The 12,651-nt window shown below is 43.1% G+C and overlaps 1 protein-coding gene across 1 annotated transcript in view; it reads right to left on the reverse strand.

Moving 5' to 3' along the window:
- The window catches only part of TRPM8 (transient receptor potential cation channel subfamily M member 8), a gene marked incomplete at its 3' end in the record, with an annotated part of 276,625 nt that overhangs the window by 223,020 nt on the left and 40,954 nt on the right, over positions 1–12,651 (reverse strand). The window contains exon 6 of the mRNA XM_081341953.1: positions 12,090–12,264. Within this exon, the coding sequence (XP_081198079.1) occupies positions 12,090–12,264 (175 nt within the window). The remainder of the gene's footprint in view (positions 1–12,089; positions 12,265–12,651) is intronic.

The raw sequence follows: 12,651 nt of genomic DNA on the forward strand, positions 1-12,651 counted from the left end.
TCAAGGCAACTAGCCATGCCAATAACCACACAAGCACAAACAAACAAAAATCCCAAACCCCTAGTGAGCATGGCAGGGGTGAAATTCAGACAAGCCTTAGAAAAGGATGAATGGTTCTTAAGCCATAAGAACCTGTGCACAATGAATAACAGACTGCCATGGGTGGGGGAAAAACTTTATGTCCCAAAAACCCAGAGACTAAACTTCATGCACCTTTGTCATGATTCCAAAGGAGCTGGGCACTTCGGGTTCATGAAAACCCTTCACATAGTGAAACAGCAGTTTTGGTGGCCCTCGATAAAAAGGATATTGAAAGCTACATGGCCAGTTGTCCCATTTGTGCAGGGAGGGAGATTTCTATGGACTTTATTGTGGAATTACCAGAAAGTGGGGGAAACGCCATCATTTGGGTAGTGACAGATCTGTGCTCTAAGCAGGTGCACTTTGTCCCGTGTCAAAAAGTCCCCACAGCAAAGACATTAGCAAAGCTGTTTGTGCAACACATATATCAACTACACGGAGCCCCACAACGGATGATATCAAACAGAAAATTCTACTTTACATCTGACTTCTGGAAGGCTTTCCTGGACCTTTTGGGGACCATTCAGAGTTTGTCATCTAATCACCATCCGCAAACGAATGGTGGTTCAGAATGTTCAAACTCAGTATTGGAACAATATTTAAGATGTTTTATAAAATACCAGCAAGACAACTGGACCGAACTACTTCCCTTTGCAGAAGTCACATATAATAGCATATAATTCACTTTAGCACCAGTTATACGCTGTTCCAAGTCGCAACAGGACAAAACTTCTACCCAATGCCTGAACTGCCAACTAATGAATCCATCATCCCCTCCCTGAAGGAATGGATCTTACAACTCCAAAATACCTGGCCAGTCATAAGAAAAGCATTAGATGAGGCTAGGGAGGCTTACAAGACTCAGACAGATAAAAAAATGAGTGGAACCAAAACCCTTCCAAGTAAGGGAGAAAGTATACCTGTCCACTAAGTATTTAAAATCTCTGCAACCGTCAAAGAAGTTGGGACCAAAATTTGTGGGTGCCTTTCCCATTCAGTAAATAATTAATCCGGTAACTATAGAACTAGAACTCCCCAAAACGCTAAGACAGGTTCACCCTGTATTTCACTGTAGCCTATTGAAACAAGAATTAAGCTCGTTAAGGCCAGCTGTAGTCCCTCCTCCTCCACCAATTATGGTAGAAGGAGAGCAGCATTTTGAAGTTAAAGAAATCCTAGACTCTAGAAAATATCATGGTTCCACATAATATATAATAGCTTGGAATGACCTGCCCCCTTCCCAAAATGAGTGGGTCCATAAATGACACATTAGGACTCCAAGACTACTTAATAAAATTCATGCTAAATACCCTGAGAAACCAGAGTAACCCATATGTGCCTTCTCTCCCTCTTTTGTTTCCTCTTCAGGTGGATCTCTCATTTTTTTAAGGTGGACGGCATGTCAGAACCTGGTTGTTGGGAGGGGTTGGTGGATTTTTAAATTCTTGTGGGTTCTGCCATAATACTGGGGGGAGGGGAGAGCTATGGGCACTACAATGTATCCTCTCCGCTTTCCTCTATCTGCTTGCTCTTTGATCTATTTCCCTTGTTGTTGGCTTGGGGTGAGAATGGAATGTACCTATGGCCATCTGCCTTATCTCTAGCTGTGGAAGAAGGGGTGTGAAGACCTAACAGCCTAACATCCTTGGGAATGGCACCTTATCAACCCCATTCCCACAGTGAATTCATACCTAGGGATTGGGCCATTTGAACCAGCCAGACTAACTTTTGGAGGGGAGGTGTTGCCAGTTATTCTTTTAGCGTATTGATTCACACGGGAAACTCTCAGATCCTGCCTACTACATCTGCTGTCAATTTGTCCTAATAAAAGTTCCTTTTGGAATGAAGCTGTTCCAGGAGTTCTGCTTTCTTGGGAAGAGGGATTGAGGCAGGTCCTTACACCATCAGGTCCCAGTGATTTATGTTCAAAATCAAACAGGTATTCTCTTAGCATTTTTTTTTGTTTATTTTAACTTTTATTTCTAGTCTGTCTTTTTCAGTTATGTTTTTGGTAGACTGGGCTATAATTTCTTTTTGCATAAAGACCAATGCAATGAATGAGTTAAGCTGTCATGGTTCCAATGAATGAGACAAATAAAAAAAATGCAGGCATATTATTTATCTAAAAAGTCTTAGTAATGAAACAAAACATGGGACTCATGAAGAGATGCCAGAATCTAAAATCTCCTCCCCCCAAACCCATCATAACACACATACAATCCCTGCCCTTATCTACATGTCATAAATCACATTATTCAATTAGTTTTACATATGAGGTTTCACTTCCCATTCTGTACACGGCTTCTGCAATCTTCTCACAACTTCCAGGTGATTCCTCCCTCCCAAATGAAGCAAATAAAACAGGCTGTCTCTTATATTGTCAGTGCAAAAACATGTCAATGTTTGCAGCATGACATCTGCCCCCCCTTACAAAAGGACATATCCTGTAATATAAACAAACACATGTTAGGAGCTGGCTTTTGGTTTGTTGGGGTGTTTCTGATAAAACATTTTGATAGGTCTGTCAGCTTTCACATTGGTAGATTTCACCCAAATGGCTTCAGACAATGGGTATCCCTTCCATTGTACTAGCTACTGCAATTTTCCCTTAAAGATTCTAGAGTCAAGAATACATTTCACTTCACAATGGGTCTGACCAGCTACTATGAGAGGTCCAGGTGCTTTCTTAGGGGGAGGTCTTAAAGTGGAGGCTTGAAAAGGTTTCAGTAAGCTACAATGGAAAACCGGATGAATTTTCCCCAAAAGTCTGGGGAGTTTCAATTTTACTGTGACCGGGTTGGTGGTTTTCACAATGGGGAAAGGCCCCAAGAATTTCAGTCCCAATTTCTTGCTGGGTAATTTGAGATGTAAATATTTAGTTGACAGATAAACCTCCTCGCCCACTTGGAATGTTCTTTGGGGAGCCCTCTTTTTATCAGCTTGTTTTTTATAAGTCTCAGAAATCTTTTTAATGCTGTTTTTGTGTTTCTCCAAACCTTTTCCCACCCATTCATCCATTGATCAAGTGTCTGGGAAGCAGAGGGCAACTGAGGATAGTCAGGCATTGTGCTGAACTCTTTTTCTGTGGCTACTCTGAAAGACATGTAGCCAGTGCTGCTGTGAACAGAATTATTGTAGGCCACCTCGGCAAAGGGGAGGAGGTCAGTCCAGATTGTCTGTTGATAGGAAACATAGCATCTGAGGTATTGCTCCACCATTTTGTTAGTGGATTCTGCAGCCCCATTGGTAGCTGGATGAAAACCAGATGATAAGCCTGGAAATGATCCAATTAATTTAAGGAAATTCATCCAAAATTTTGCTGTGAACTGCACTCCTCTATCTAAATTTATTAGCTTAGGGGCACCATGCAGTTGGTAGATATGTTTCAGGAACAATTTAGTCAGTTGTTGTGCAGAGGGGAGTCCTTTACAGGCGATAAAGTGAGCCTGCTTCGAAAACAGATATATCACAGTCCAGATGACAGAATTTCCTCTACTGTTGGGTAGGTCTACAATAAAGTCCATAGCTATTTCTTCCCATGGTTGGGAAGGGTCTGCTACCGACTACAGTAACCCAGGGGTTTTCCCTGGAATTCTTTTCATGGTGGCACATACGGTACAACTCTTGACATAGTTTTCCACATTTCGTTTTAGCCCCGGCCACCAAAATTGCCGGCAGATGAGGTGAAGAGTTTTTAACTCTCCAAAGTGTCTAGCCTGTTTTACATCATGGCTGTGTCTGAGAGCATTGAGACAGAGGGTTTCAGGTAGATACAATTTTTCCCCCATGTATGCCAAACCATCTCTGCATGTTAGGGAGGTTTGATTATCTTTGAACCATTGATCAGTGAGGAGCTCTTGTTTTATCTTCTTCGCTCCTGGGTCATCAGGATTAGGGGTTCTGCGAGGTGTGAGGTGTGCCACAGTTTGTGAACTGGGGATAATTGCCTCATAGACCTCTTCACGTTCAATTTTGTACTATGGCAGTCAGGATAGCACATCAGCTAGGACGTTTTTACCTCCCGGTATGTACTTTAAAGTAAAGTTAAAATGGTTAAAGTACTGTGCCCATCGCACTTGCTTTGGGGACAATTTGCAGAGAGTTTTTAGTGCCTCTAAATTTTTGTGATCTGTCCATACTTCAAAAGGCACCTTGCTCCCTTCTAAATAGTGTCGGCAGTTTAATAGCCCCCACGTAATTGCAAAGGCCTCCTTCTCCCAGACTGTCCATCTCCTTTCGCCTTCCATGAATTTCTTAGAGGTGTAGGCACAAGGTTGTAGGACTCCACTTTTATTCTTTTGTAGTAACACAGCTCTGACTGCCAACATTGCTGGCATCTGGTTGAATTACAAAGGGCTCCCCGGGGCAGGGGTGCTTTAGAACTGGTTCAGCAGCAAATAGTCTTTTTAAATTCTCAAAACCTTTCTGACAACTCATAGTCCATGCTAGTGGCTGGCCAGGTCGCAGTTTTCCCCCTCCCTTGCCCATTTTGAGTAGTTCTGTAAGGGGTACAGCAATCTCGGCAAAAGAGGTAATGAATTGATGGTAGAAATTGGCAAACCCTAGGAAACTCTGGAGCTGTTTGTGAGTCTTTGGGGGCTGCCATTCAATTATAGTTTTCACTTTGGCTGGGTCCATTTCGATGCCCTCGTCGGAAATTCTATAGCCAAGATAATCTAATCGGGTTTGGTGAAATTCACATTTTGACAATTTGACATAAACTTTGGCATTCAATAGTTTCTTCAACACTTCTCTGACCAGTCTTATGTGATCAGTCATATTCGTACTGTATATCGGAATGTCATCAAGATACATCAGAACCCCTTTGTATAAATGTTCATGTAGGACCTCATTAATCAACTGCATAAATATGGCTGGGGCCCCCTGCAGTCCAAATGGCATGACTTTGAATTGGTAGCTTCCCAAGGGGCAGTTGAAGGCCATTTTCCACTCATCCCCCTCCTTTTTTCTTACCCGGTAATATGCTTCTCTCAGGTCTAACTTGGTGAAGACGCTCCCCTTCGCCAGGTGGGTTAGTAAGTCTTTCAGGAGGGGGAGAGGGTATTTATTTTTCCACACTCAGTGCATTCAGGCCTTTATAGTCAATGCAGAGATGAAGAGAGCCAACTTTTTTCTCTTTGAACAACACAGTAGACTTGGCCCATTTGTTGAATCCCCTCGCTAGGTTTGTATCCACATATCGTTGCATCTCCTCCATTTCAAGGGGGGACATAGCATACATTATTGTTTGTGGGAGTTTGGCCCCTGGTAACAGTTTGATGGAACAATCATTGGGACAGTGAGGAGGCAAGGTATCACATTCTTTCTCACTAAACGCCTCTGTTAGATCCTGGTACTCGCTGGGGATGAGCGGCTCTCCAGGTGGCCGTAAAACAGCCATGTACGCTTGCTCATTGGGTGGACTAAACTCTCCTGTAACATCTGTTGAATCAATGGGAGGATTGGGCCCTATGAGCAGCCAGTATCGACTAGCACTTTCAGGTCTACTTGTGCCCCTGACTTATGGATTATGAGTTTAGTAGGCAATAAAAAGGGTTGGATGCATCGACTCACCGTCGGGTTGTTCTCCCCTTTTTTGTCTCTGTCAAAAGAGGGTAGGACTAGGGTGGATCCAGTCTGAGTTCCGGTGTCCTCCTGTTTGGGGGATGTGACCTGGACAACAGGTTCCTATGTTATCTGGTTGGATTTCTCTCCCATTAGCCGCTGTGCAAGTTTCTTTCTCACTGCTGGTCCTGGTTTGTTCTGCTGTTGGGGGAAGGGGACTGGGCATTTCGCTGCTCGATGTCCCTGATTTCTGCATTGGAAACACTTTATTGCCAGGTCTACAGGTGGCTTGGGTCTTTCAGCCCTCACAGTAGTTGGAGATCTTTGGGGGGTTAGTTTCATTCAGGTTGTTCTGACCTTGGCTTGGGTTCAGGTAGGAGTGGCTTCTTATAGCAGGCGAACTGAACATCTAATTTCACCACTGCCTGGTACCATTCATGCAGTTGGTCAGGCACAGCTCAGTAGATACATGCCAGAGAAAGGTAGTCATCTAACCCTTCTCTAAAAAGATGAATTATGGATTGCTCAGGCCATCTCTCTATCCAACTGGCCAGCTTTCAAAACTCCCACATGTACTCTAGGGCAGGCTGGCCAGCTTGTTTTATCTTGTGGATTTGCTCTTTTGCTTTGAGGGCAATGGATGGGTCCTCAAATCTTTCCCTCAACCCTAAGAGGAAAAGGTGGGGGTCCTCCAAGTCAGGGGATTGCTTGTTGTAAAAATTGTTCAACCATTCAGATGCTTCTCCCTCTAGGCTGGACATAATCACATCGACCATAGCACCTGGGTCCAGGTAGAGATGGGCCCAGTGATTTATGTGAGAGCATACTTGGTTGAGGAAAAAAATCAGTTTCTCTGGGTCCCCATCGAAGGTTGCTCTGACGGATGGGCTCATCATTGGTTGCTGGGGCCCCCATTGCTGCTGGCCCCTCCCTGGTTGTTGGTTAACTGGTTGCAGGGGCCCCCACTGCTGTTGTTGTGTCTCCAGTTGCTGCTGGCCCCACTCTGGTTGCTGATTTAATGGCTGCCAGGGCCTCAACTGCTGCTGGCCCCACTGGTCCTGCTGTGTGTTCAGGGGTTGCACATTTGGGTCCTACTGCTGCCTCCCTTGCTGTTGTCCTCCCACCAGTTCCTGATCTCTAGGCTTCTGCACCACCCCCAGCTGTTGCAAGGCTTCTATTAGCTGGGACAAGCTCATAGATTGTTGGCCTTTCACTTGTGGGAGCTTCCCAACCTCCCATTTCTGCAGAGGCCCCAGGCTGGTGTCCTCTGTCTCTATGGGTCTGGAGGACTTGGCAGGGGACTCCTGGGTCTGGCAGGCAGTCTGATCTGCAGACAGGATCTTCCACTCGCCCAGATTCTCAATGGTTGATGATCTAACATCTCCTCCCCATTCTGCTTCTGGGTCTCTTGCCGCACAGTCTGGCCTCTGTATTCTCTACTGAAGTGGTTCCAGCTTGATGACGAGATAAGCTCAGTTATGTGCTGAGGTTTGGAGATCGGCCCAAATTCATCTTCCCACAGAAAACTATTTATTATTTCCTCTTCAGAAGTTTCACCAGCAATCAGGCCTTCCCTCTACATCTTGAGGACTCTTCCATGAATCTTTGCCAGTTTATCTCTCTTACTGGAGACAGCAGCAGGGGTTCAGGACCCCACTTTGAAAGAAAGTAGATTCTGGCATGATGTCATGGTTCCAATGAATGAGACAAATCAAACAAATTGCAGGCATATTATTTATCTAAAAAGTCTTAGTCATGAAACGAAACATCGGCACTCATGGAGGGATGCCAGAATCTGAAATCTCCTCCCCCCCAAACCCATCATAACACACATACATTCCCTGCCCTAATCTACATGTCATAAATCACTTTATTCAATTAGTTTTACATATGAGGTTTCACTTCCCATTCTGTACGTGGCTTTTGCAATCTTCTCACAACTTCTGGGTGATTCCTCCCTCCCAAATGAAGCAATTAAAATAGGCTGTCTCTTATATTGTCAGTGCAAAAACATGTCAATGTTTGCAGCATTGACATAAGCAGCTCTGCTTTCTTCTGCTTGTTACTTCCTTGCCATCTTCTCTCTTTAGTGGACCAAATGTTAAGTCTTGTCACCTCTTCTCCGCAGCTATAGATAAGGCAGATGGCTAGAGGCAAATTCCATTCTCATCCCAGGCCAGCATCAAGTGAAATAGATCAAAGAGCAAGCAGATAGAGGATACATTGTAGCACCCATAGCTCCCCTCAGGATTATGGCAGAACCCGCAAGAATAAAGAAATCACCCCCCCTCCCAACAACCGGGTTCTGACAGACATATCACATCTCAGAGTTCTGAAGGAGCTGGCAGATATCATCTCAGAACCACTATACCATATATTTCAAAAATCCTGGAGCACTGGGGAACTACCAGAGGATTGGAAAAGAGCTAATGTGGTTAGCATCTTCAAAAAAAGAGGGGAAAAACAGACCCAGGAAACTACAGACCAATCAGCCTAACATCAATTCCTGGAAAGATCCTGGAAAAGAGTATAAAAAAAAATCTGTGAACTTCTAGAAACAACCGAAGTTATAACCAGAAGCCAGCATGGGTTTGTTAAAAACAGATCATGCCAAACCAATCTTATTTTATTCTTTGATCAAGTAACTAAATTAGTAGACCAGAAAAATACTGTGCACATAGTATATCTAGATTTCAGCAAGGCATTTGACAAAGTAGACCACAATCTACCTGCTGAAAAACTAAAAAAAAAAGTGGGATAGACAGCATCACTATCAGATGGATTTTTAACTGGCTGACAAACCATACTCAATGAATAGTCCTTAATGGTACTACATCTACATGGAGGGAAGTAAGCAATGGGGTACCACAAGGTTCCATCTTAGGCCCAGTACTCTTCAACAGCTTCATAAAAGACTTAGATGATGGAATAGAAGGGGAACATCAAATTTGAAGATGATACTAAACTGGCAAGAATAGCCAACATCCTATACGCTCAAGATCCAGATGGATAGTGACAGACTTGAACACTGGGTCCTATCTAACAAAATGAAATTCAGTCTAGAGAAAAGCAAAGTCTTACACTTAGGCAAGAAAAACCAAAAGTACAGATATAAATTGGGTGACACCATGCTTAACCTATTTTCCAAAGCACCTGAAGGCAAGGCAAGGAATAACAGATGGAAACAGATCAGGGAGAGATTCAACCTAGAAATAAGGAGAAATTTTCTGACAGTGAGAACAATGGACTAATGGAACAGCTTGCCTTCAGAAGTTGTGGGAGCTTCATCATTGGAAGCTTTCAAGAATAGACTGGACTGCCATCTGTCAGAAATAGTGTAGGGCCTCCTTCTTGGGCAGGGGTTGGACTAGATGACCTACAAGGGCCCTTCCAACTCTGTTATTCTGATTCTGATTCAGGTCCTTTGTTGATGGCATCAACTTTTCTAAATACCAACTCTCCAACATGATTGCTAGGGATGAAACTGTAGTGTTTACAGGCCAAGAATCTCAAACAACAAGTGATCAGAGGGGTGCCTCGTCAATCTACATTCCCTCCACTGTTTATGAAAGTTCATGTGTTACCTGTATTTTGGCAATTTGTCTGGATGGAAACAAAGCCCCAGCTCTAATCATCACTAAGGGCAAGAAAGATAAGATTGAACGTCTTTCAGGCATTTATGTTCTTGAAACTGAAAAAGCCTGGCACACACAAGCATTTATAAGGAAGTGGGTCAATTTAATGCTGCCACTTATTTTGAGAGGTGGCCAAAGAGGTCTGGTAGTCTGAGATTCAGCCAGCACTCACTGTGCTAAAGACTTGAAGAAGTTCCTTGCACAGAGAAGAATAGGTCAAGTAATGATTCCTCCAGGAATGACTGCCTATCTCCAGTCTCTGGATATTGAGATAAACAAGCCATTCAAGGATAATTTGCACAGGGAAATCAATGACTACATTGAACACAGAATGGAGAGAAATCAGTGTGGAAACTTTATGAAGCCTAGCCTGCCAGAGGTCATGACATGGGTGAAGAATTCATGGGATAAAATCACTAACAGCTATGTTGCCGATGCACTACGAGCAGGCTACATGCTCATTTAAGGAGACCTTTATTGCTAGACATGAGAGATTGGGCCACTGATTCTACTGGAAATGGAGTTGCAAGAAATTCAGACCAGAATTCAGGTTTTGGGAGTTACCATATGAAGATGTTGCAAAAGAAGATGACATGACTGTGAATAAATGTTGATTGTTCTACATCACCATTGTGGTTGCCCATGAGTATGGGAGTTGGCAATGTGGGCTGGGGTTGGGGTTAGGGTTAGGCATTGTGGTTGCCCTAGGGGGGTTGGGGTTGGGATTAGGCTGTGAGGTTGCCCTGGAGGGAATTGGGGTTAGGGTTAGGCATGGGAAGCCTAGCTACAAGACACCTGTGGCATGGTAAGAAAGCCACAGGGGGCAGATTCCCCCCTACCTGCCAAACTTCTGCCTTCCATCAGGTGGCACTGGTCAGGATGTCTGGTGGGGTAGGCAGTGGCCTCACATGCTGGACTGTGAGCGGCAGGCTTTCAGCTCTGTGTGGCAGGTGGGGAATGCTATACCTGGGGCACCTTTTAATGGACTTCCCAAGAAGATCCCATGGTCAGCCAAAAAAAAAAGCCTTGGGTCTTACCGTACTGCTGGAGTCCAAAGGAAGTAAGCAGCTGCAGAAGAAGTAGGGCAGAGGTGTGACAGGTGTTGGGGAGGGGAGGTCTAGCTGTGGCGGTCCTGAAGTAATCAAGTGCGGGACATGTGAAACAGCTCTCCCACCTGCCTCATGGTGGTGGCACCAGCACAACACACCATATGACGTCCTGCTGCGAATGGCTGCAAAAGTGGATGGCAGCCATGCAGGTTCCTGCTGGATGGGGCTGTTGGTGCCACCGCCACGAGGCAAGGCAGGTGTCAGGGGAAAAAATAAGGTATCCCCTGAAAATAAGACCTAGTGCTTCTTTTGGAGGCAAAATAAATGTAAGATCGGGTTTTATTTTCAGGGAAACAGTACTCTTAGTAAAATCATGTCCCAGGAGTTTCTTTTTCTGGAAATGCCAACTGAACAATTGACATAATAAAATTTCACATCTAAATATGATCCCAGAAAAGAGCAGGAATACGGGCCCTTGATTTACATGCCAGTTAGTTAGTTTTACCATATCTTAAACATTTCTTTGTATTCTAAAGATATTTGCTATCCAATTTCTGAGAATCTAAAAAGTCATTACCTCAAAACTTAAAAAGCCTTGTAGGAAGACAGCACACACACACACACACACTCACACACACACACACACACACACACAAACACACACACACACACCAGAGAAAGAAATATTTTGGAGGAATATTAAAAAGCAGAATATTATATTTCCCCAAAGGATCTTAAAGGCAGAAAAGCAAGTGCAATTTTTCTTAATAGAAATTCAGGAAACCACCTTTTAGAAATGCAGATTTGATAATCCCATTCAGCCCCATTCATGAGGAAATACTACCAGGCAGAAGCCCATTCAAGACAAAATATTTTGAAAGCCCCTGCAGCAAAACTGACAGCTAACAATAGCAGAGTGATAGAATTAGAACCAGCAACCCCTCCCCAAAGAAATCCAACACAGGAAGTAAGTCATCAGCCCAGCCCCAGAGAAGCAGGATATGACCTTTGGGACATAATAGGTTTAATCCACTAATACCGAAAAGGACACACTCAAACCCTCAGGTCAAAGTTCATGCCACAGGAACAGGAACTCCAAACACAAAAGCCCAAGAAAGTAAAAACCCACCACTCCCAGCAACACATGATCAGCTGCTCCAGAGCCTCATGTCTTGTGGTTCTGCTCTTCAATACACTATAACCTTCTTTCTAAAGCTGTCTCCATTTTGTTTCTTCCCAGCTTGGACTGGACCCCGATGAAGACTTTTCTTTCAACAGTTTATAACATCTCATAGGACCTGACTTAGCATTACAAAAGTGCATTGTTATTCATGTATCCACACAAATACTCTAGAGAAATATGATTCTCTTAATTAGTTCAAACACAAATAATGAAAGACAATTTCTGTCTCCTTGGGGGTATGGTCTTCCATAGGTTGCATGCTATGAGTTCAAGATCTGAAGTTGATAGTTTTTTTCATATTCTTTTGTAAATCACAGTGTACACAGAAATAATTTTCCATGTATTCCATCTAATAACTGTACAGTATAATCAATGAAGAAAATATTTTATCTTAAATATATTGATTCATTCACTTGTTACATCAATATAGTTGCCTTTTAAATATAACATGTCCTAGTTAAAAAAAACCTAAACAATATGTAAGACAAATGAATGTATTCATCCTCAAAAATAACTATAACATTTGGTGTTAATTAGTACTTAATTCTAAAATAATAATCCCTATTAGAAACTGACCTGGAATAATACGTTCTGAAATATATTTTTCGAACTGGGTGCGTAGCTTTGTCTCTGTGCCTTGATACCCATGAGTTCCATTATCCACCAAAATTAGATGAGTATGATTATTATCCAAGCAGTATAAAAAGTCCTTCTTGAGATCATCCATGATGTAGTGTGCTGAATAGTATGTCTAGGAATTAGATAAAATATTTAGGTATAAAGTTCCTTTCAACGTCATATTTTTTGCATTACATAGTATCTTTAGCAACCCTTTTAAAAATTTTGAGAAATGAAGGAGGTTAATAACACAATAAATACATATTCATTTGGACAAGAAATCACACTAAACAGCTCATGAACTTTTGGAATGTCAAGCCCTGAGCAGAGCCGTGTTGGTTGCAATATCTGCAAGCATGGCTCTCTTGAGGTTGCCCATGCATGCTGCCACAAGATATGCAGGGCATCAGCCTCTTTGCATTAGCAAAAACACTTTCTCCATGAAGAAATGGATGGGGAGGTAGGAGCCGGGGTTTGGAGGAATGCAAGAAGTGGAACTTTTGTTTAAATTTCACTCATA

The sequence above is a fragment of the Vipera berus genome (assembly GCF_964194415.1).
Source record: "Vipera berus genome assembly, chromosome: 1".
Lineage (NCBI taxonomy): Eukaryota > Metazoa > Chordata > Lepidosauria > Squamata > Viperidae > Vipera > Vipera berus.